This window comes from Taudactylus pleione, unplaced genomic scaffold, assembly GCF_031769625.1.
Source record: "Taudactylus pleione unplaced genomic scaffold, aTauple2 ptg000400l, whole genome shotgun sequence".
In the NCBI taxonomy this organism is placed as follows: domain Eukaryota; kingdom Metazoa; phylum Chordata; class Amphibia; order Anura; family Myobatrachidae; genus Taudactylus; species Taudactylus pleione.
This window is the reverse complement of record NW_028284802.1, coordinates 4,650,886-4,675,800: the sequence shown is the minus strand read 5'-3', so window position 1 is coordinate 4,675,800 and position 24,915 is coordinate 4,650,886. Positions and strand designations below refer to the sequence as shown.

At 45.8% G+C, this 24,915-nt stretch overlaps 1 protein-coding gene across 1 annotated transcript in view; it reads left to right on the top strand.

The window, feature by feature from the left end:
* The window catches only part of LOC148506585 (antigen peptide transporter 2-like), a 44,040-nt gene extending 28,003 nt beyond the window's left edge, over window positions 1–16,037 (top strand). Inside the window, exons 5-12 of the mRNA XM_088446550.1 lie at window positions 577–782; window positions 5,188–5,385; window positions 6,736–6,864; window positions 8,442–8,630; window positions 10,468–10,641; window positions 14,019–14,178; window positions 15,209–15,345; window positions 15,603–16,037. Of these exons, the coding sequence (XP_088302676.1) occupies window positions 577–782; window positions 5,188–5,385; window positions 6,736–6,864; window positions 8,442–8,630; window positions 10,468–10,641; window positions 14,019–14,178; window positions 15,209–15,345; window positions 15,603–15,788 (1,379 nt within the window). The 3' untranslated portion in view covers window positions 15,789–16,037. The remainder of the gene's footprint in view (window positions 1–576; window positions 783–5,187; window positions 5,386–6,735; window positions 6,865–8,441; window positions 8,631–10,467; window positions 10,642–14,018; window positions 14,179–15,208; window positions 15,346–15,602) is intronic.
* The last annotated feature ends 8,878 nt before the right edge of the window (window positions 16,038–24,915 follow it).

The window sequence follows — 24,915 nt, the reverse complement described above, 5'->3', positions numbered from 1 at the left end:
CCCATCTCTCTATCTCACCTGTGTAAGTCCCCATCTCTATCTCACCTGTGTAAGTCCCCATCTCCCTATGTCACCTGTGTAAGTCCCCATCTCTCTATGTCACCTGTGTAAGTCCCCATCTCTCTATCTCACCTGTGTAAGTCCCCATCTCTCTATCTCACCTGTGTAAGTCCCCATCTCCCTATGTCACCTGTGTAAGTCCACATCTCTCTGTCACCTGTGTAAGTCCCCATTTCTCTATGTCACCTGTGTAAGTCCCCATCTCTCTATGTCACCTGTGTAAATCCCCATCTCTCTATGTCACCTGTGTAAGTCCCCATCTCTCTGTGTCACCTGTGTAAGTCCTCATCTCTCTGTCACCTGTGTAAGTCCCCATCTCTCTGTCACCTGTGTAAGTCCCCATCTCTCTATGTCACCTGTGTAAGTCTACACATCACAAGTTTATCTATGCAAGTCTACATCCCTGTAACTCACATAAGCAAATTTACATCTCTCCGTCCTATGCATTCTTTATTAAAGGGGTGGAATTCCCATCCTAGGACTGTGCGTTACAGAGCTGCTATTGGTCTCCTGCAGGTGACATCAGTTCCCGACTGTCACGTGACACAGAGGTGGTGAGCTGCTCTATTGCTCAGAATGTGAACATCGCTCTGCGAGCGCTGGTGCAATGTATCGGCCATCACTACTTAATGTTCTCCTTGTCCTGGCGACTCACCCTTCTCACCTTAATCAGTACTCCACTCACATGGGGTGTCCAGAGCCTCTACAATAAGTACCACCAGGTAGCTATGAATCTGCGTGTATTATGTGTATGTGCAGCGATAGAGAGTCATATTTATAGAGACACCGTGTGAATATACAGTGCATCCGGAAAGTATTCACAACACTTCACTTATTCCATATTTTATGTCACAGCCTTATTCCAAAATTGAATAAATTCAATTTTGTCCTCAAAATTCTACGCACAATACCCCATAATGACAACGTGTAAAAAGTTTGTTCGAGATTTTTGCAAATTTAATAAAAAAAAAAAAACCTAAGTATTCACAGCCTTTGCTCAATACTTTGTTGATGCACCTTTGGCAGCAATTACAGCCTCAAGTCTTTTTGAATATGATGCCAGAAGCTTGGCACACCTATCTTAGGGCAGTTTCGCCCATTCCTCTTTGCAGCACCTCTCAAGCTCCATCAGGTTGGATGGGAAGCTTCGGTGCACAGCCATTTTCGGATCTCTCCAGAGATGTTCAATTGGATTCAAGTCTGGGCTCTGGCTGGGCCACTCAAGGACATTCACAGAGTTGTCCTGAAACCACTCCTTTGATATCTTGGTTGTGTGCTTAGGGTCGTTGTCCTGCTGAAAGATGAACCATCTCCCCAGTCTGAGGTCAAGAGCGCTCTGGAGCAGGCTTTCATCCAGGATGTCTCTGTACATTGCTACATTCATCTTTCCCTCTATCCTGACTAGTTACCAGTTCCTGCCGCTGATAAACATCTCCACAGCATAATGCTGCCACCACCATGCTTCATTGTAGTGATGGTATTGGCTTGGTGATGAGTGGTGCCTGGTTTCCTCCAAACATAACACCTAGCATTCACGCCAAAGAGTTCAATCTTTATCTCATCAGACCAGAGAATTTTGATTCTCATGGTCTGAGAGTCCTTCATGTGCATTTTGGCAAACTCCAGGCGGGCCGCCATGTGCTTTTTGCTAAGGAGTGGCTTCTGTCTGGCCACTCTACCATGCAGGCCTGATTGGTGGATTGCTGCAGAGATGGTTGTTCTTCTGGAAGGTTCTCCTCTCTCCACAGAGGAATGTTGTAGCTCTGACAGAGTGACCATCGGGTTCTTGGTCACCACCTTGACTAGGGCCCTTCTGCCCCGATCGCTCAGTTTAGACTGCCGGCCAACTCTAGGAAGAGTCCTGGTGGTTCCGAACTTCTTCCATTTACGGATGATGGAGGCTACTGTGCTCATTGGGACCTTCAAAGCAGCAGATATTTTTCTGTACCCTTCTCCAGATTTGTGCCTCGAAACAATCCTGTCTCGGAGGTCTACAGACAATTTCTTGGACTTCATGCTTGGTTTGTGCACTCTGACATGCACTGTAAAGTGTGGGACCTTATATAGACAGGTGTATGCCTTTCAAAATCATTTCCAATCAACTGAATTTACCACAGGTAGCCTCCAATTAAGCTGTAGGAACATCTCAAGGATGACCAGTGGATACAGGTTGCACCCCAGCTCAATTTTGAGCTTCATGGCAAATGCTGTGAATACTTATGTACATGTGTTTTTTTTATTTTTATTAAATTTGCAAAATTGGAAAAATTTTTTTTTACACGTTATCATTATGGGGTATTTGCAGAATTTTGAGGACAAAAATTAATTTATTCCATTTTGGAATAAGGCTGTAACATAACAAAATGTGGAAAAAGTGAAGCGCTGTGAATACTTTACAGATGCACTGTAACATAAGTCAGAGGTTCCCAAGCGCGGTCCTCAAGGCTCCCCAACAGGACAGGTTTTAGAGATATCCATGGTTGAGCACAGGTGGTTAAATCAAATTAACTGAGGTACTAATTAAGTCACCTGTACTCAACCATGGATATCTCTAAACCCTGAACTGTTGGGGAGCCTTGAGGACCGCGTTTGGGAATCTCTGGGATAAGTGTAATTCAAAAGAAAATCATCAGTTATACCTTGTCCCTCCCTTATTGCCTGGTGTCAGCATCAGTATGCAGTATGGTACAGGGGTGAGGCGGAGGCAATTGTTACAGGCTGGGTGGATACTGCTTGATGCGTATTCAGTATTCAGTACCTGCTCAGCCAATGGGGGGGGGGGCTGTTATTACTGGGGTATATAAGGGAACTCACTACAGCAAGTTGTAAAGCTTTAGAGTCTTTAGCACATAAAAACAATAAACTAACATACAGATGGGTCCTCATACATGTTGCCTCCTTGCGCGTTAGACAGCCCTTCTAATCACGCCATGCAGTGGCATGACTCGTTAGCGCTGTTTGTGCTACTTTTTACCTTCAAATGCGTCTTATTCACATAGTGATGTGAATAGATAGCACAAGCAGCTTCTGCTGATTAAAATGATATGCAGCATGCCTATGTTCTGTGTATGTCTGCGGGTGTAACTGCATGCGAAACGCTACGTTACAGTGTTGCAGCCATTCGCTACGTTACAGTGTTGCAGCCATTCGCTATGTTACAGTGTTGCAGCCATTTGCGACGTTACAGTGTTGCAGTCATTTGCGACGTTACGGTGTTGCAGCCATTTGCTACGTTACAGTGTTGCAGCCAGTTGCTACGTTACAGTGTTGCAGCCATTTGCGACGTTAGTGTTGCAGCCATTTGCGACGTTACAGTGTTGCAGCCATTTGCTACGTTACAGTGTTGCAGCCATTTGCGACGTTACAGTGTTGCAACCATTTGCGACGTTACAGTGTTGCAGCCATTTGCTACGTTACAGTGTTGCAGCCATTTGCGACGTTACAGTGTTGCAGCCATTTGTGACGTTACAGTGTTGCAGCCATTTGCTATGTTACAGTGTTGCAGCCATTTGCTACGTTACAGTGTTGCAGCCATTTGCGACGTTACAGTGTTGCAGCCATTTGCTACGTTACAGTGTTGCAGCCATTTGCGACGTTACAGTGTTGCAGCCATTTGCGACGTTACAGTGTTGCAGCCATTTGCTATGTTACAGTGTTGCAGCCATTTGCTACGTTACAGTGTTGCAGCCATTTGCTACGTTACAGTGTTGCAGCCATTTGCGACGTTACAGTGTTGCAACCATTTGCGACGTTACAGTGTTGCAGCCATTTGCTACGTTACAGTGTTGCAGCCATTTGCGACGTTACAGTGTTGCAGCCATTTGTGACGTTACAGTGTTGCAGCCATTTGCTATGTTACAGTGTTGCAGCCATTTGCTACGTTACAGTGTTGCAGCCATTTGCGACGTTACAGTGTTGCAGCCATTTGCTACGTTACAGTGTTGCAGCCATTTGCGACGTTACAGTGTTGCAGCCATTTGTGACGTTACAGTGTTGCAGCCATTTGCTACGTTACAGTGTTGCAGCCATTTGCTACGTTACAGTGTTGCAGCCATTTGCGACGTTACAGTGTTGCAACCATTTGCGACGTTACAGTGTTGCAGCCATTTGCTACGTTACAGTGTTGCAGCCATTTGCGACGTTACAGTGTTGCAGCCATTTGTGACGTTACAGTGTTGCAGCCATTTGCTATGTTACAGTGTTGCAGCCATTTGCTACGTTACAGTGTTGCAGCCATTTGCGACGTTACAGTGTTGCAGCCATTTGCGACGTTACAGTGTTGCAGCCATTTGCGACGTTACAGTGTTGCAGCCATTTGCTACGTTACAGTGTTGCAGCCATTTGCGACGTTACAGTGTTGCAGCCATTTGCGACGTTACAGTGTTGCAGCCATTTGCGACGTTACAGTGTTGCAGCCATTTGCGACGTTACAGTGTTGCAGCCATTTGCGACGTTACAGTGTTGCAGCCATTTGCGACGTTACAGTGTTGCAGCCATTTGCTACGTTACAGTGTTGCAGCCATTTGCGACGTTACAGTGTTGCAGCCATTTGCGACGTTAGTGTTGCAGCCATTTGCTATGTTACAGTGTTGCAGCCATTTGCGACGTTATAGTGTTGCAGCCATTTGCGACGTTACAGTGTTGCAGCTAGCTATTTGCATCACTGTGTGAGTAAGACGCATTTGAAGATAAAAAGTCGCAAGAAAGATGCTCGGCGCTACTGAGGCACACGGAGCTCCTGCGTTATGTGTGGCTCGACTTGTAGCACTTGGAGGATAGATGTACTGTATGTGTACACATTTGTACAGTCAGTTTGGTGAAACTATAACTGTGCTCATGATAAGTACAGTTTAATAAATTGAGCGTTATAAAACAGGGTAAATGCATCTAACTCTATGGAGGTTATGTAATAGGCTCCGAATTAAAGGAACTGGCGTGTTTTCGGTGGGTTCACCACTACATTTAAAGCGCCAATTAGCTATAGGGGAAAACCAGCCATATAACTAAATGCTGCTTTAAATTTAAAGGAGAACTCGTGAAAAATGCGTTGATTCCTTCAACTCAGAACCTATTACATAACCCCCATATGAGCCCCAGTAACTGTTATCCATCACTGTTGTCACCTAGGACTTGGTGAAAAAGGTTCAGGACTCCATTGCTAGCTCCAGCGACCTGGCGAAAGAGATTATTGAGTCGGTGAAGACCGTGCAGAGTTTTGCCGCAGAGGAAGAGGAAGTGAAGAGATACGAGGAGTCTCTGAAGAAGACACATGATCTCCAGACGTGTAGGGACCTGGTCAGAGCTTTGTATCTGCTGGCGATAAGGGTGAGGGCTTGGTATGATTAGCAGATATCACATGGTGTGTCTGTAACTCCACAGGACACATGCAAAAGGTTGCAAAAGAAATCATGAGTAAAATGTACAGATGGAATCAACATGTTTCTGATGGTTTCAAGGCATTGAAGTAAAATAAATTTACAATGTTTTCTTTGGGTCAGAAATGCTAATGATGAGCCTCCATCCGTGCCCCTCCTTGTCTGCCCTTTGGCCAGCAACATGTCTTTTCTATCCTGGCCCCGCTTCCACACACTGGGCCATCATTCAGACCCGGTCGCAAGCGCTGAGCGCTCGCAACCGGGTCGATGTTTGCCCAATGGGCATGCGCACGACGGAGCCAGCTCCGTCGTGCGCATGCGCGAGACCCGGCTAGCGACGGGTGCTCCGTCGCTCCGGGTCTCGCACCAAAGGGGGCGAGCTGTCGATGGTGATTGACAGCTCGCTCCGTTTGGTAGGCGGGCAGGTGGGGTTCCTGGCCAAACGGTGGTCACCCACAGCTATGCGAGCGGCCAGGAGGCCGAACAAAAAAAACACCCTGATTCAGAGCGTCCGTCTCTGAATCAGGCCCACTGTCTTCACTGGCCTCCTTATCTGTCTCTTCCCCCTTTCCACCTTAACATCTTGCTTCTTATTTGTACAGTCCCCTACTTGTTATTATTTGCATTTTTACTTTTTAAATCCCTTTTATGTTTGGTGAGGTTTGGGAGGCATTCCCTCTTCCCATGTCTAAAACTCTCCATAGACCCCTCTGATTTACTGGTGGTGACAGAAACCCAGCTTGTTGTCCACCCCTAAAAAATAACTTTACTTTCCCATCTCTTAGCTGCCAGTAACCATCTTTTTACAAGAGGGAAGTAATACTGATTCTAGAGACCAAGTGATTGGCTTGCAGTCTCATAGTTAACTGTAATTCTTATCCTTTACAGATTAGTGGATTGTCACACAGGGGATTGTTTTGGAGCAGGCATCTCTGCCATTGTGTGCGCGGAGACAGATGCACAAAGTCACATAAAACAAAACCTCATTTGTGTTGTGCCTCAACATTTTCCATATCTGTAATTGACCATTATAGGCTTATTTCATCCCTTCCCCCATCTCTCAGAACAATGATGATCACATGACACATACCCCGCAGCAGTATTTGGGAGAAGAACTCTGCCTGGGCTGCAGTGGTGACAACCAGTACTTATGCTCTGATACTCTGTTACTGGGAAACACCCTGTGTGGCACTGTGGAGATTTTGTGACGTCTTATAAATAACAGATAATAGTTCTTATAATATTAAATTGTATAGATCTATACATATGTATATTAATAATATGGTTCTCTCTTCTTTAGACCATAAACCTGGGAATTCAGGTCCTAATGCTATGGCTTGGGCATAATTTAATCAAGAGTGGAGAAATGAGCAGTGGGGAGATGGTGTCTTTCATCTTATTGCAGATGCAGTCTGGAGACGATATCCTGGTGAGTGGCAAAACGCGTTGTGATGTTCTTAGTTAATTTGTACAGTATAATGAGGACATAGATTAACTCATCTGGTTCTTGTTCTTTTCATTTTAAGACAGGATATTGCTTAATACTTTAAATCCTCTGTTTTATTAATGGCGACCATCATTTGTTAAATCAAAAGTTTCCCATAGAGATATGCAGCACTGACAAATAATAATTGAAAACAGAACCTTAAGACATAGAGATATTCCAGAGAAGTCCACAAATCTCATGGAGCATCATGGAGCTCCCCCAGAGGGACAAATTTGGCCCTTCTGCTCTACGGGAGGTTTCTATTCTGCCTGAGCTCAATTTATGACACCTGCCTTAAAGTTTGACAGGTGCATCGCCCCAGTCAAACTCCCCACCTGCCACTGTCTCCAAGAATAGACCATGGAGCTCTCAGAGAGAAGGTCATGGAGCTCTCCCAGAGAAGACAAGGGACTTTCCCAGAGTGGGCTGTCAGGAAATGTTCTGGAGATCTTTCAGAGAGAGAGCCAAGGAGATCTAACAGAAAAAATCCTGCAGATCTCTCTGAGAGGGCCATGGAGCTCTCCCAGAAGGTGGCATGTTGCTGTTAGAGAGAAGAACATGGAGCTCTCCGAGAACAAGGCCACGGAAATTTCCCAGAAAGAGCCATTGAGATTTAACAGAAAATGTCCCGCAGATCTCTCAGAGGGGGACCCTGAAGCTCTCCCAGAGGGGGACCATGGGGCTCTCTCAGGGATGGTCATGGAGAACACTCAACCAAGAGCCCCGAGCTGTTTTTTATAGCTGTAATTACGGGATGTAGTCAAGTGCGGCCGCCGGTCACAATCCTGCCGCCAGGACGCCGGCAAAGGACTTATAATAGGCGTCAACATACCGAACAATCCCATTCCATAATTACAGCCAAATATGCTTCATGTATGTATATATATATATATATATGTATAGATAGTCTTACATAGGTACGGCACTCCTTCAGTCCTGATGAAAAAGCTGTATATAAATGCTTTGAAACGTTAACTGATACGCTGCTTGGAAGCCGTTGTTTGTACCAGGAGTGCCGTACCTATGTAAGACTGTACTAATTCCTTGTGAGGGCACCCGGTCAAGTTTTTGTATTACAGGAACTGCCAGACCCTGCTGCCTTGTTTTATATATATATATATATATATATATATATATATATATATATTAGGGATGTGCAGGCTCGGATAGGTTCGAATTTGCACGCCGAGTTCGGATTTTTCCCTCCAAAAAACGGGACTCAGAAAGAGGCAAAACGTCATCTTGCATGGACAAACATCATCATTCCTGGACAAAACCCGAACTCGCGAACTCGGCGTGCAAATTCGAACCTATCCGAGCCTGCACATCCCTAATATATATATATTATATATATATATACTGGTGATGAATGTAAAGGCAATATCCTGTCAGTGCTTGTGTATTATATTAAATTGATTCAGGGAGGGAGGGGCAAAGAGGGTTGTATGTGGCTATTAAATGGATTTTAGTCTGTAGAATCTATGTTACGTCTCACCAACCCTTCTGTGTTCCTCTCTTAGACCATGGTAAACATGATTAGTGAAATAACACATTCATCTGCTGCTGCCAGCAAAGTCTTCCATTACCTGGACCGGGAGCCGCTGGTCCCCACATCTGGTTCTCACTGTCCTGATAACTTACGTGGAAAATTTGAGTTCAAGAACGTGACATTTTCTTACCCTTCCCGCCCAGACGCCCCCACCCTGCAGGTGAGTGTAACTGCTGCTGTATGTCCGAGACTGCCCCAACCAGGACCACGATCGGACGTGTTATAGTAAATAGAATCTAATCTTATATACTCTTTGGAGGAGTCATTGTGATATTTGTATAACGTACAAAGCAGGTACTGGGCATCTGGAAGATCATGCAAAAAAATATGAAGACTGTCAGGGTGATTTTTTTTTTCATTTTAGAACTGGAATTCAAGCATTTATGGGCTATATCTGCTAAGCAGCAAGTTTTCAAGGGCACTGATTTTCGTCTGGTTGACCCCAAAATTTAAAGTGGCATAAATATTAAATACAGTGGTTTCGAAATCAGCATTATTGCCATTTTAAATCCCGCCGGCAAAAGCTCCAAAATTCATGTGACACAGCCAGACAGGAAGGCGTAATCCAGCTTCATTCCTGGAGTCCCACAATACCTTTAGTCACATCTCTGCTACATTGCTGTCCCCACCAATCTTGCATATAGACAACGTGCATCTGTAAAATGCCCCTGCCTGGTACGACAGACATACTTGTTCTCACAGGGTGGTGGTTATGTTCTCCCTCTCCCCCTTTCGGTGGTGTCACACCAGCAGTTTTAACAATAGCGGTTTTTCATCTACAAAGTGCTGGTGTTCATAGTGCTTATACCTCTCTGTGTTCTGTTGACATGAGTGACAAAAATTCCTACCCTGGTGCCTTATATATAAAGTTAGATACAATGACCTACTGTAGGTATATTGTATATATGTTTGGAATTAAAAGTGAATTTTACCTAACTTGTGTAATTTACACCTAACTTGTGTGACTTTATAGTTAAGATACAGGGCCCGATTCAGCAGCGGACACAATGGCGATTACGGACGTAGATCTAGCAATCGTTTGCCATCGCGCATGTGTATAAGCCAAAAAGTGAGTGACAGGAGACATGCAGTGTTTGACACTGGTCAGACTTGCTGTAAATGCTGCATGACTGCCCGATGTACATCGATGGTACCGATGTTTACACAGAAGAGCGACATTGACTTGGTATAAATGCCTCGTGGCTGCCCGATGTACATCGATGGTACCGATGTTTACGCAGAAGAGTGACATTGGACGGATATGAGAAGGCAGCAGTGGGCGTCTTTATGTCAGCTGTTCTTTGGCAAGCATTAGCATATTTTAGCAACTGCGATCCGAAGGAGATTGCAGTTGCGATCGCATTTGGGTCCGCTGCTGAATCAGGCCTGCAGTAGCACTGTAATTATGAAGCAGTCTCCCATACTGCTTCATTCAGTTTCTAGAAGGGTTAGCACCAGACAAATCATAGATTCCTTCAGCCTTAACCTATTTACTGGTGATAACCACCGTCCCTATAGATCTCTATGCAACCTAGTGCAACCAGGCAACTGTATCAAGCAGCAAAAAGTGAAGTGTTAGTGATACCTAGCCATGGTGAACAACGAAGTTGCGCATTTCACATTATCCTTTCTCTGGCAGCATCATTTATGCGAATCCAGTCTTCTCACTGAAGAATGACGCACAGAACCCCACGTGTTTCAGTGCTTTTACTGAATCATAGAGAATGAATCGGCCACATTCCCATTAACACTGGTTCAGCCTACAGTATGGCTTCAGCCTTCACTGTGTATCGGTGATGGGTGCACTTTTATCTGACAGAGTTTAATAATGCTGAGATCATGTTTCTACAACCTCAGTAATAAGCAGTAGCTGTGGTGTAGGCTAATGTGTGGGCCTGAGATATAGCTTGTGTCACTTCTTTTTGTTTTCATTGATCTGCATCATAAACTTTATGTTCTGCCTTATGCTGCAATCACCTTTTTCTTACTCCCTGCAGGACGTGTCATTCACCCTCCCCCCTGGCACTGTCACCGCTCTCGTTGGGCCCTCTGGTGGTGGGAAGACGACCTGCGTGTCGCTGCTGGAGAGATTCTACGATCCACAGAGTGGGGAAATCCTGCTGGACGGAAGGCCCATAGCTGACTATAAACATCAGTTCCTTCATAGCAAGGTAATACCAGGACGTCGCTATGGGGTTACTCCAGCTAACGTGATATTTACCCACAACTATACAATACGGTTCTCATGCCAGTGAACAGCAGGAAGCTGAAATGCCAGTGTGCCAACGCTGTGCCCCATGCAGCTCTCTTCCGGTTAGTGGCCTGCGACAAAGGCTGGCACACTGCTGTTTGAATTTGTACCAATTGACAAGCCTGGGACAAAAAATTTTCAATTCTGCCGTTAGTTGTGGGGATATCAAGTAAATACTTTTCAGCTATTGTTCCCCTTTATAGAGTGATATAGTACATACTGTCCATTTAGTGAGGATCATCAGAGGCGTTCCGCTTTCCTCTGCTGCTCTACGTACGCAGCACTCGCACACTGCTATGCCCCTCCCCCTCTCTGGTAACAGACGCTCACTGCAGGAGTGAGTGTGGTGACACAATTATTATTAATACCCTTTATTTATATGGCACCACAAGTGTTCCGCAGCGCCTTACATAGTACATAAACAAATAAGTGAACAAGAAACCAGTGACTTGCAGTACAATACAATGCAGGACAAGGACATGTTTTATATACATTGCTGCATTAGTGATAATAACACTCAAAATAAGCAGCAGGAAGTCAGCAACCAAGTGTTAGGTGCCCTTGTGGGGAGTTAGGAGTATAGGAAAATCTTGCAGGTGGGAGTGGGAGGAAGTAATCAGTTGGCATGAGAGGCGGCGTGCATTTGTTGAGCGAAGTGGGCGGATAGGAGAGTGAAGGGAGATGACGTCAGAGATGTAAATGGGAGAGGATTGGGTGAGGACATTGTAATAGAGTGTAAGAACCTTGAATTGGGTTTTGAAGGGTAAGGGGAGCCAGTGTAGGGCTTGAAGGAGAGGGGAGGCAGATGAAGAACAAGATGAAGATGAGCTGAGTAGCAACATTGAGATCAGATTGGAGAGGAGAGAGATGGGAGTCAGGGAGGCCAGATAGGAGGAGGTTACAGTAGTCCAATCTGGAGATGACCAGTGAGTGGATGAGGGTTGTAGTAGCGTACTGGATGAAAAGGGTCTGATCTTGGAATTCTTTTTGAGATGGAAATGGCAGGACTGCGAGAGGTTCTGGATATGTGGTTTGAAGGAGAGGGAGGAATCCAGAATAACTCCAAGACAGCACACTTGGGGCTAGAGGAGATGGTTGTGCCATCAATTGATAATGAAATTGTGGGAAGTGAGGATATGTAGGAGGGTGGGAAGATGATCAGCTCAGTCTTAAATTTAAGAAAGTGCTGGGACATCCAGGAAGCGATTGCAGAGAGGCAGTGGGAGATACGAGTTAGGAGAGAGGGGGAGAGGTCAGGGGAGGAGAGATAGATCTGGGTATCATCAGCATAGAGATGATAATGAAGATCAAAAGAGCTGATGAGTTCACCTAAAGAGAACGTATGTAGGGAGAATAGGAGAGGTACAACTACAGAACTTTGGGAAACACCTACTGTTTGTGAAAGTGGGGGGGGGGGAGAAGTGTCATGAGAGGAGACAGAGAAGGAATGGTCAGATAGGTAGGAGGACAGCCAGGATAGGGCAGTGTCATGTAGACCAAGGGAGTAACGTATTTGCAGGAGGAGGGGGTGGTCCACAGTGTCAAAAGCAGCAGAGAGGTTGAGGAGAATGAGTTGAGAGTAGTGGCCCTTGGATTTGGCAGCAAGGAGGTCATTGCTGACTTTTGTGAGGACAAGTTCAGTGGAGTGGAGAGAACCAAAGCCAGACTGAACTTGGTCAAGTAAGGAGTGGGAGGAAAAAAAGGTGGTAAGGTGGTTGTAGACAATATGCTCAAGGAGTTTGGAGGCAAAAGGGAGGAGAGAAAGATGGGTCGGTAGTTGAAGAGTGTGTTAGGATCAAGGGTAGGTTTTTTAAGAATGGGGAAGGAAAGGGCATGTTTGAATGCAGAAGGGACAGTGCCAGATGAGAGGGAGAGATTGAGGAGGTGGGCAAGATGGGAACAGGCAGAAGTCCAGGTACAGGGAAGAAGGATGTCGAGTTGGTAAGATGGAGTAGGGAATACATCCTTACCCTCTCATGTTTTTTCCAATTCCTAACATGCAGTCAATCTCCACACTACAGTGATTGCTGGAAGGAGAACAGTAGGCACATGAAGGAGGGAAGCAGGATGTTGGTGGCCAGGTGGTGAGAACCTCATCTCTCTATCCCATAGGGCAGTGCTGCATTACACAAGGTTCTCACCTCACCTCATGGCAGGATTGGCACTAGATGTTCCAGCTAAGATAGGAACAGTGATAATCGAGTTAAATAATCACTAAAAGAGATAAACAGACAATGGGTGAGGAGGGTCTTGTACATCATCCATCTTCCTCAAATGTATTATAGATATGTTAGACCTTACTCTGATTCCCAGTCTGCTGATTTAATGCAGCTGTCACGCTGGCTGCAGGAAAGCTGCAGGACAGTGTTCTAGAAACAGCGGGGTCCGACACACTGGTAGAATGACAGCTGGTTCCTGATTGGAGAGCCGCAGCATTAATCCAATTGTTGGTCACCAGAAGTTTCAGTCAGTGCATTGTATCGCTGAGGCTCCCCCTGCATGTACCACACAAGGATTTTGTTACGATGGTATCAGAGACTGCCCTAAATAGAATGCTAAACTAAAGAAAATATGGACTTGGACGGAAAAGTGGGAAATAATCCTATGTTATGCTTCTATGAATGTGCGAGGCCAGAGGCAGTTGCTGTAGATGTAGATGCCCTTCAGCTGGCCCTGATTCTAGATTAACGTACTCCTGAAGAAGCTGGGTGGTCATCTTTATCCAGTGAAACGCGTTGAGACCCTCTGTTTTCCTGCACCATTACTGGACCATTACTTGGACCTTGCTGCACTCCTCGTTGGACCTGCTGGCATCATTGGAACTTTCCATGAGGATTCCTTCTACAGCTGACAAATTTGTGTCTTGGATGCTAAGGACTGTGCTGGTAATTGCTACACCACCTCATGGTAAATAAGTGCCTGCCTTCAATATCCCATCAATCTATTTGGGACGGATTGGAGTTTGTCCTAGGTCCAGTTGCTTATTGACAGGAACAGACTATTTTGGCCATCATATGGACTTTTTATTTTGGTACTCTTGAGATACATTTGTTGATTTTTATAAATTACTGTGTTTTATATTACACCGTCCATCCCCTTTTTATAGCGCTGGTTTCTTTATATACATGTTTCTTTTTACTTAGGGACTGACTATCCCTTTTTACCAGCTGCTTCGTGACAGCACGTTCACACCCTTTTGATATCCTAGATTAACGTGCATGTTAGGCTTAGTGGGCCTATTTTTTACAGTTTATTTATACGGTAACAAAAATGAGTTGATGACAATATTCTTTCCAGGTTGCGCTGGTGGCTCAAAATCCCGTTTTATTTTCCGGGACGATAAAAGAAAACATCGCTTATGGCCTCCAGGATCCCACTGAACAGCAGCTGAGAGCAGCAGCGAGAGAGGCAAAGGCCGACGTCTTCATCAATGACCTGGACTTGGGATACGACACAGGTGAGAGGGTGACGCGATGCAGCCTCGGTCAGGCCACACACTAGTAATATTATTACTCTGAGAATTGAACTGCAGCAAATGTGCCGTACTGTGCTAAAGGGGAAATTTTCCCTGTGGCAGTGGTGGTGGTGGTGGTCTATTTACTAAGCCTTGGATGGAGATAAGGTACCAGCCAACCAGCTCCTAACTGTTATTTTTCAAACACAGCCTGTGACATGGCATTTAGGAGCTGATTGGTTGGTACTTTATCTCTGTACATAGGGCCCGATTCAAACCCGGACGCTAGGAAGCGTTCACTCGTTGCTGGCGATGGTTCGCACTGTGCGCATGCGTATGCATCACACAGTCCGCGTGCGGGAACTAGTCCGAGCGATCGGGAAGCGTACTCTCGCTGAGCATAGACAGCCCAGCAGAGTGAGTGACAGGAGAAGCTGTTTGTGGGTGGTGACAGGGGCTGTGCGCTAGAAACGGGGGAGTGTTGGTGCGAACACAGGCGTGCCTGAGCGTCTCAACGCCGTTTCAGAGGTGTGCATAATTAACAGACAGCGTCATAGTACACGTCACCTGGTTGTATTTCACACTGAAGTGATCACAGTGCTTGAGGTAGGGTATAGTCACCCTCAAGCGCTGCGTTCGCTTCTGATGGTGCTCGATGTACCGATGGTTACATACACTTCCTGGAGATGACGTGTGCAAGTGGGCGTCTTAAGACAGGCTGGTTGGGCATCTGCATACACAGGGCGTTCGCACGCCAAGAATTTGCATACGCTGAGAACAAGCAAACGCATCTAGCGACCGGGTCTGAATCGAGCCCATAGACCCCCTATAGTTACAGCATTTCTACCATCAGTTCCCTCTCTGAAGGTATACTAGGCCTGTATACATGAGCCGCACTCCCAGGTTAGAATGTACTTGCACAGTTTACTGACAGAATAATATGAGAAGTCCTTGACGTTCTAAGTCCTGGTTGCAGGATGTAGCTTACAATTTTTCTCTGTTTACCACAAGCATTATATATCCTTTATGTCAGATGTCGGTAGCAGCGGGGACCAGTTGGGCGTTGGTCAGAGGCTACGGGTTGCCCTTGCCCGCGCTCTGGCTCTGAGACCCCGACTGCTCATTCTGGACGAGTCCTCCAGTAGCCTGGATGCAGACATAGATAATGAGGTACAGTATTATCCTTCTCTAATCCTCTTTCCCTCTCTCGTGTCTCCTCTGTGCTTTCTTAATATTTTGTATATTTACTAAAGTGCGGGTTTTTAGAAGTGGAGATGTTGCCCATAGCAACCAATTAGATTCTACTTAACATTTGTCTGGCACCTCATAGAAGATAATAGCTAGAATCTGATTGGTTGCTATGGGCAACATCTACACTTCTAAAAACCTGCACTTTAGTAAACATACCCCTAATGTCTCTTCCACAGATCCAACGGTCTCTGCAGAGTATCCCGGGCCTCTCACTGCTGATCATCGCCCACAAACTCCACACTATACGTAACGCAGATCAGATCCTGGTCCTAGAGGGAGGCTGGATAGTAGAGCGAGGGACTCATGATGAACTTGTCCTGAACAGGGGAACTTATTATGGGCTCCTGCAAAATGGCAACTGAGACGCGCTTACCCAGTTTGGCAAAGAATTGGGGTGTAGGGAAAGTAAGAGACATTAAGGAACTGATGGAGCCATAGTAAAACAAACATATCTAAACAAGAAACCAAAAGACAAGTGTGGGAACCTGGAAAACATTTAATTATATAGTAATTTAGTTGCAAAGTAGATGTGCGGATTATTAAATGTAACCAGGAAGCAGTAGCCACAATTTGGCTCCATGTTGCTATCACCTTTTATCAGGTCCTGATCTTTCCTGCCCCCCCCCCCCTCGCGAGTCCCTCCTCTAGCAGTTATTACATTGTTGCACCTTCTCGCAGATCTCTGCACAGAACCTCTCCCCAGTACAATCTGTTTGCACTACACCGAGCTAGCGGCACCTAAAGAAAAGCACTTATCTTCCTTCCAACGGCTCTGATTAGAGGCGAATATAGAGAACTCTCTAAGATATTCAGACTGAAAGCTGTACGATATGTTCTCTTGTATTCTGCTCATTTCTTATATGCAATCAATTGAAGTGACTTAGCGGTAGGATTTAGATGATAAAACAAGAACTACATACAGTAAATAGTAAACCAGAACTGCACTGTGGGCCTGATTCAGAGGCTCTCGCAAAAAGCGAGCGCTCGCTCTGAATCAGGGCGGGCGCAGGTTTTTTTAGTTGCTGCCTCCTGGCCGCTCGCATAGCTGTGGGTAACCACCCACAGCTATAGCGAGCGGCCAGGATGATGGTCGCGATGGTCAAGACCATCGCGACCATCGGGCTTGTGACAAGACCCTTGTGGTAAGGTCTTGTGGCCGCAAGTCCCAGAGAGCTTCTGGCTCTGAAGCCACCCCCCGGCCACGCCTACCAAGCGGGGCGAGCTGTCAATCACCATCGACAACTCGCCCCCTTTGGTGCGAGACTCGGAGCGACGGAGCGCCCGTCGCTAGCCGGGTCTCGCGCATGCGCACAATGGAGCCGGCTCCGTCGTGCGCATGCCCAGTGGGCAAACATCGACCCAGTGGCGAGCGCTCAGAACTTGCGACCGGGTGTGAATCAGCCCCTGTGTCAGTATTGTGTTATATATGAGTTTTGTTCTATTTTACTTGTTTCAGTGTTGGGCTCATATATGCCGTTTTGGAAAATAACATGAGTTGATTACAGACAAAGCCTTGTAGAGATCATTAGAAGTGTCTTCTCGAAGCATCATCACTGCATAGCGCACTTTTGGATTAATTCAGAGACGGACGCTAATGCGATCGCTGCTGCGATACCACACGGACCGCAGCTGCGAAAATATGCTAATAGTTTCAAAGCTTACCCGAGCATAGGGACGCCCACCGCTGCCTTCTGCCGATGTCGCTAACCAGCGTAAATATCGGTAACATCGACCAGCCATGTAGCCCTTGCGGGAGATCTGACCTGTCTCAATAACAGCGGCTCTTGTGGTACGCAGAGGGTTCTCATGCTGCGATGGAGATCGCAATGGCTAATTTATGGACGGCCATGTAATGGCGTTTAAATGGCTAGAAACGCCTGTTTTTCTAACCATCCCATTACCTCCCCCAAACGCTGACAACCTGCCACTCACTTTTGCGAATGGATCCTCTGTACGTACGTAATCGCAAACCAATCGCTACTCATGCGCAGCGCAACTTACACGCATGTGCAATGGCAAACAATTGCTCGATCTGCGTAAAAATCGCCATTGCGTCCATCTCTGAAGTATGCCCTGTGTACATAGGGCCTGATTCAGAACCGCTTGCAAAAAGCGAGAGCTCACTCTGAAACAGGGCGGCCGCTTTTTTTTAAAAAAAACCCGGCCTCCTGGCTGCTCGCTAAGCTGTGGGTGACCACCCACAGCTTTTGCGAGCGGCCGGGTGATGGTCGCGACCATCGGGCTTGCGACGAGACCCTTGTGGTAGGATCTCATCTGCCGCAAGTCCCAATGAGCTTCCGGCTCTAATAGAGTTGGAAGCTCAATACTGACATCACTGGTGATGTCAGTAGGGCCGCCCACAAACAGCAGGCGTTCCTTCAGGAACACCTCTGTTTGTCTAGCCACCCCCCCACCCCGCCTACAAAACGGGGCGAGCTGTCAATCAACATTGACAGCCGCCCCGTTTGTAGTGAGTCCCGGAGCGAGTGAATTTCTCACTTGCTACGGGGCTTGCGCACGCGCATTGTGCACGCCGCACGTGCGCAATGCACAACCATCGACCCACTTGCGAGCGGGTCTGAATCAGGCCCATACTCCGTGTTCCCCTAGAGCTCTGCTATATTGTCCTTTGCACTAACGGTGGATTGACATCACGTGACGTGACGGCGTGTCAGAGTGTGCAGATCAGCGTGTAAGTGCATTTAATGGGCTTTAAGAATGACATCTGTGTGTACAATGCTTTAAGTATATGAACTAAAGGTGGAATTTAATCGATTTGAATGCGATTTTGTGTTTCAGGGTCTAAATCACATATTTACTTACATGTTTTTAAAATATGTGATTTAAAAAAAAAAATTATCTGTTAGTAAATATGTGATTTAGACACAAAATCATATTAAAAGCAATCAACATTGACCTGCCCCAACTGGTAAATATAGCGGTTTGTATGCTCTCCCTGTGCTTGCGTGGGTTTCCTCCAGGTACTCCGGTTTCCTCCCACACTCCAAAAATCTACTTGTAAGTTAATTTGCTTCCAACAACAAATTGACCCTAGTGTGTATGTGCGGGTACATGTGATAGGGAATATAGGCCCTCATTCAGAGCCGCTCGTTAGCGGCAGTACGCTCGTTCCGAGCGATGTTTGCACATCTGCGCATGCGTACGCTTTTTAGTACGCATGCGCGAACCAGTCAGTGCGGCCGAAAATCCTTTGTACGCTATATAGCGAGTGCCTGCTATTTTGAGTGACAGAATGAGGCGTATGTGGGTGGTAACAGGGGAAGGTGCTTGAAAATGGGGAGTGGAGATCCGAACGCAGGCGTGCTTAAAGGTCAAAACGGGCGTTTTATGGGTGTGTATATTTAAATCAGCAGCGTCATTGACCACGTCACTGGGTTATTTTAGAGCCAGAACTGCTCGCAAATTTGTGGTAGCAAACACCAACCACAAGAATAGCGAGCAGTTCATACGCTGGTCGATGTACTCGATTAATCTAATAAATAGCGGACATGACGTATGGTGCGAGCGGCCAGGGGGCGTTTTTAACAAATAAACGAGCGTATGTTTTGCTCGTTCGTTCAGACTTAGAGGTGTGAACAGACTGCAATGTGCGTACGGATCATTTGAATAGCCACCCCTTGTTTTTAAACGAACGACCGCAAATAGCGAACGGCTCTGAATGAGGGCCATAGAGTGTAAGCTCCACTGGGGCAGGGACTGATGTGAATGGAGAAATATTCTCTGTAAAGCGCTGCGGAATATGTGTGCGCTATATAAATAACTGATAATAAATAAATATCCCTTATTCTCAATTCTCAGCTGAAGTTTTGTAGGGTGTGTTTTTTCCCGGACCCCATACATGTAATAGACACTGTACATAATGTTTTTAATAAATAAAAGACGTTGACAAGAGTTATTGAATTAATTCAACCTTTTTCGATAATACAGGGATAAATGACTGCACCAGTACATAAATACAAGTTATGGACTATGGGTCTGAGACGGACGCAATGGAGATATTTAGGCAGAACGAGCGATTCTATGCTAATGCGCATGTGGCATCCCAGCACGGCAATGTGTAGAGATGTGCCCCGCAGGGGACACATCTCGACAGGCAGCAGCGGAGGCGCTGGCATGTAGCTGGGACAAAGCATCGGGTCCCGGCTGCACTGTAAGCAGCACGCACTGGCTGACAGCCAATCACGTGGTTTGCTCGCAGCGGCGCAAGATTAGTGTAAACTGCAGCAGGAACGATGACCCGAGGCTCCCGGCGGCTCCATTCAAACAGCGCAGGTCAGAGGGAATTAGACAGAGGGGAGGGTGTGAGAGAGGGAACAGAGACAGGGGCAAACAGAGGGAGGCAGGCAGTTAGGGGTCTATTTACTAAGCAGTGTTAGGAGACAGAGTGAAAAGTGATAAGGTACCAGCCAATCAGCTCCCAACTGTCATCTCACAGGCTGTGTTTGAAAAATGACAGTTGGGAGCTGATTGGCTGGTACCTTATCACTTTTCTCTCTGTCTCCTAACACTGCTTAGTAACTAGACCCTTTAGTATTGTAGGGGGTGAAAGAGAGAGGGAATCAGTAAGTGAGAAGGGCAGGGTGTGAGAGAGGGGAAAAGGACATGGAGAGGTGTGTGTGTGGGGGGGGGGGTTTGAGAAGTACAATGGGGTGATATGGAAGCAGGGGCCCACAGGGGGCAAGATTCAATCTCCATACCCCCACCTCTAAATTCCCACTTCGAGCACTGCACCAGGCCATATATAATATAACAAGTTGTATGGGAACAACGATACTCAGTTACATACAATACACATGTGAATATGGACAGGTTCTCTGCATTAGAGGGAGCATTTTTGGATTTATGGGAGAGAGATCCAAGTGCTTAGGTGTTATAAGACTTTTAGCCGCAGTATTCTGACAGACTGATGGGCAGTCATGGTCGCAGGGCACGTGTGTGTAGTCTGCTGGCTGTTAGCCGTGTCAGCTGTGGCAATGTACAGGAGCTGTCACTGAGATTCCAGCCTCTGGGCTCCGGAACATCAACTGTGGATTCTGCCAAAGGATCTCTGCAGCCAATGGGATCTGGGGTCGGACTACCTTTGATTTTGGCAGATTGGGGAGAGGAGGAGCTCTGTATATAGAAATGACCAATTAATAATACCAGTGTTAATTTTGACAAGATTTTTAGATTTTGCTTTAGTCTTAGGGCCTGATTCAGCACCGATCGCAAGTGCAACAGCGCACGCAGACGGACGATTGTTGCATACCGCGCATGCAGCATTGCGATCAGTGCGCCTTTGCGAATGCAGCATTGCGATCACGGAAAGCCATTGCAGAGTGAGTGACAGGCAGTGAGCTTTTGGGGGTGGTGATGCCGAGTGGTTGGAGAGACACAGGCGTGCCTGTCTGTTTGAACGCCGTTACCTTGTCGTGTATAAATTAGCCACTGCGACGGCATAGGCAGCTTGTGTAGTCACTGCGTACGACGAGGTTGGCAATTCCTGAGTAAGGTCGGACCTGCTGTAATTGTGCGTGAGGCTCCGATGTTACTGATGTTTTTGCTGGTCTGTGAGGTAAGACGGATGTGAGATAGCGGTATTGGGCGTCTCTAAGCTGCCTGTGCAACTGCTTTGCGATTCCATTCATTAGCATATTGTCGCAGCAGACCTGCATTTGGAATCGCAGCCGCAATAGCGATCCCTGCTAAATTAGGCCCTTAGTTGCTTATTTAAAATGTAGTTGGTTTATAATCACATTATAGTCTCTCTTTTTTGCTTTATTTTAGTTGAGATTTAGTCAGTGGACCTCAGTTTTCATTTTAATTTTTGTCAATGTTTTAGTCATAATTTTTGCAAACAGTTTAATGATACTTAATGGAAAATGATCCAACCTTTAAGCTTGGCAGATATTTTAAAGATGAAATTAGAGTCAGGTATTTTGAATCTATGGGATGACAATCAGGTAAGAGTGGATAACGTGTCTTTTTAAAAGAACAGGGATCCATCAAAGTCTGATGTTTACACAAGTTTGTGGAAGTGTGTTATGCCACGAACAAAGGAGATTTCTGAGGACCTCAGAAGATGAGGTGTTGATGTTCCTCAGCCTTGAAAAGGTTACAAACCCATCTCTATAGAGTTTGGACTCAACCAATCAACAGTTAGACAGATTGTGTACAAATGGAGGAAATTCATGATCATTATTACCCTCCCCAGGAGTTGTCAATCAACAAAGATCACGCCAAGAGCAAGTCATCTAATAGTTCGCTAGGTCACAAAGGAACCCAGGGTAACCTTTAAGCGACTGAAGGCCTTTCTCACATTAGCTAATGTTAATGTTCATGAGTCCACCATCAGGAGGACACTGAACAACAATGGTGTCCATGGCAGGATGGCAATGAGAAAGCCATCAAAAAGAACATTGCTGCCAGTCTGTAGTTTGCTGAAGACAGGGCCAGATTAAGGTCTGTGGGGGCCCCTGGGCAACAAACTTGTGGGGGCCCCTATCAATAACATTAAAGTGATATATTGGCAATGTCACTAAAATGTGCCTTATGGAATGCACGCTCTGTCTGCAACAAACTAACATCCATCCATGACCTCTTTATTTCATCTAACCTCTACCTTCTGGCAATAACAGAAACATGGCTCACCCAATCAGACACTGTCTCCCCTGCTGCACTTTCACATGGTGACCTACACTTCTCACACACCTCCAGGCCTAGTAATTGTAAAGGAAGTGGGGTAGGAATATTACTCTCCCAATCTTTCACATACACAGTTCTCCCACAGGTACCTTCACTCACATTTACATCATTTGAAGTACATTCTATCAGGACTTTCACCCCTTTCTCTCTGCGAGTTGCTGTTATCTATCGCCCGCCTGGGCCACCGCAACAATTTCTGGAACATTTTTCAGCCTGGCTCCCTCACTTCCTATCCTCAGACATCTCCACCATCATTATGGGTGATTTCAATATCCCCATTGACAGTCCACAATCTCCTCATGCCTCCAAACTACTCTCTCTAACCTCCTCTCTTGGCCTCTCCCAATGGACTGACTCCTCTACTCATAAGGAGGGCCACTGCCTTGATCTTGTATTTACCAGACTATGCTCAGTTTCTGATTTCACTAATGCTCCTTTCCCTCTCTCAGATCACAATCTTATCACCTGCACACTTTCCTCCATTACATCAACCTCAATGTCAGTGAAATCAACCAAGCCTCCTAAAACCCGCAGAAATATTAATGTGATTAACTTTCAACAACTATCTACCTCTCTACAACAACGACTCTCACCAATTTCTGCACTCACTTCTCCTGAGACTGCTGCATCACACCTAAACCAGATTCTAGTAAAAGCCCTCGATGAAGTAGCTCCAGCTACCCATCACACTCCACGTAGACTCAGACGTCAACCGTGGCATTCTAACTTAACAAGGCATCTACAAAAACTCTCACGTAAAGTAGAACGTCAGTGGCGAAAGTCTCGCACTCCAAGTGACTTCCTCACATATAAGTCGATCTACAACTCTTATTGTACTGCTCTGGACACTGCCAAGCAAATATATTTCCAATCTCTTATCTCTGCTCAAGCCTCTAACCCCAAGCGACTTTTTAATACATTTAAACTGCTTCTTACCCCTCCCTCACCCAAGCCACCTGCTACTATCTGTGCACAAGATTTTGCTTCCTATTTCAAGGACAAGATTGATAATATCCGAAATGAAATGTTACTCTCTTCCTCAGCTAGTGACCTACTCAATTCCCTACCTGAACCCTCTGGCACATTCTCTTCATTTGACCCCACAAATGAAGATGAAGTATCTACACTCTTCTCATCTTCCTACTCTATTACCTCTCCTCTAGATCCTATACCCTCATAAATTAGTAAAGCTCTGTCTCCTGTGCTCATCCCAACCCTAACTAAAATCTGTAATCTCTCTCTTTCTACTGGCATCTTTCCATCACTGTTCAAGCATGCAGTGATTACTCCCATTCTGAAAAAACAAAATTATGACCCTAACACTCTCTCTAATTACCGTCCTATCTCCCAGCTCCCATGCCCCTCCAAGCTACTGGAGAGACTTGTCTACACCCGCCTCACACACTTTCTTAACACCCACAACTTATTGGACCCACTTCAGTCTGGCTTCCGTTCCCAGCACTCCACAGAGACAGCACTGACTAAGGTAGTAAATGATTTGGTCACTGCCAAGGCTAAAGGCCATTACTCACTTCTAATTCTTCTAGATCTCTCTGCTGCTTTTGACACTGTTGACCACTCTCTTCTCGTACAAACATTACAATCCCTAGGTCTTAAGGACACAGCTCTTTCTTGGTTCTCTTCCTACCTATCTGATCGCTCTTTTTCTGTTCGTTTTTCTGATTCTGCCTCCTCTTCGCTACCTCTATTAGTTGGAGTACCGCAAGGCTCTGTCTTAGGTCCTTTGCTATTCTCAATCTATACCACCTCTCTTGGCAAACTAATCCGCTCTTTTGGATTTCAGTACCATCTGTATGCGGATGATACTCAAATCTACCTATCCTCACCAGATTTATCACCATCTGTATTGGTCCGTGTCACTGAATGTATTTCTGCCATTTCATCTTGGATGTCATCTCGCTACCTGAAACTTAATATTTCTAAAACAGAATTAATTATATTTCCACCGGCCAATAACAGTTACCAATCTGATCTCTTTATCAATGTTGATAACTCTACAATCCACCCCACCCCACAAGCTCGCTGCCTTGGTGTCTTCCTTGATTCTGAACTGTCCTTTGTTCCCCACATTCAATCTGTCTCAAAATCATGTTACATACATCTAAAAAACATATACAAAATTCGACCATATCTCACACAAGACACTGCAAAAACTCTAGTCCATGCACTCATTATTTCCCGCATTGACTATTACAATAGTCTACTTACTGGTCTTCCCAAAAACAGGCTATCGCCATTACAATCCATTATGAATGCAGCTGCAAGGCTTATCTTCCTTGCCAAACGTTCATCGTCTGCTGCCCCGCTCTGTCAGTCCCTCCATTGGTTGCCGGTTTTCTACCGTATTCAATACAAAATACTGTTACTTACACATAAGGCCATTAACCGAATTACACCAACATACATCTCTTCACTCATCTCAAAATATCTCCCAACCCGACCTCTCCGCTCAGCACAAGATCTGCGTCTCTCATCCCCGCGCATTACTTGCTCCCATTTACGGTTACAGGACTTTCTTCGGGCTGCACCCACTCTATGGAATGCCTTACCACACACAATAAGACTTACCTCTACTCTTCAATCCTTCAAGCGTTCCCTGAAAACTCACCTCTTCAGACAAGCTTATCAGATTCCAGAACCGACCACATAACCTTCATAGCTTCCATGTCTTATCACATCCCCTCTCACAGTCCACACATAACCTCACACATTGTCTTTCTTTCACATACTCCTGACATTTTGCCGACATTCCTGTGTGACTGG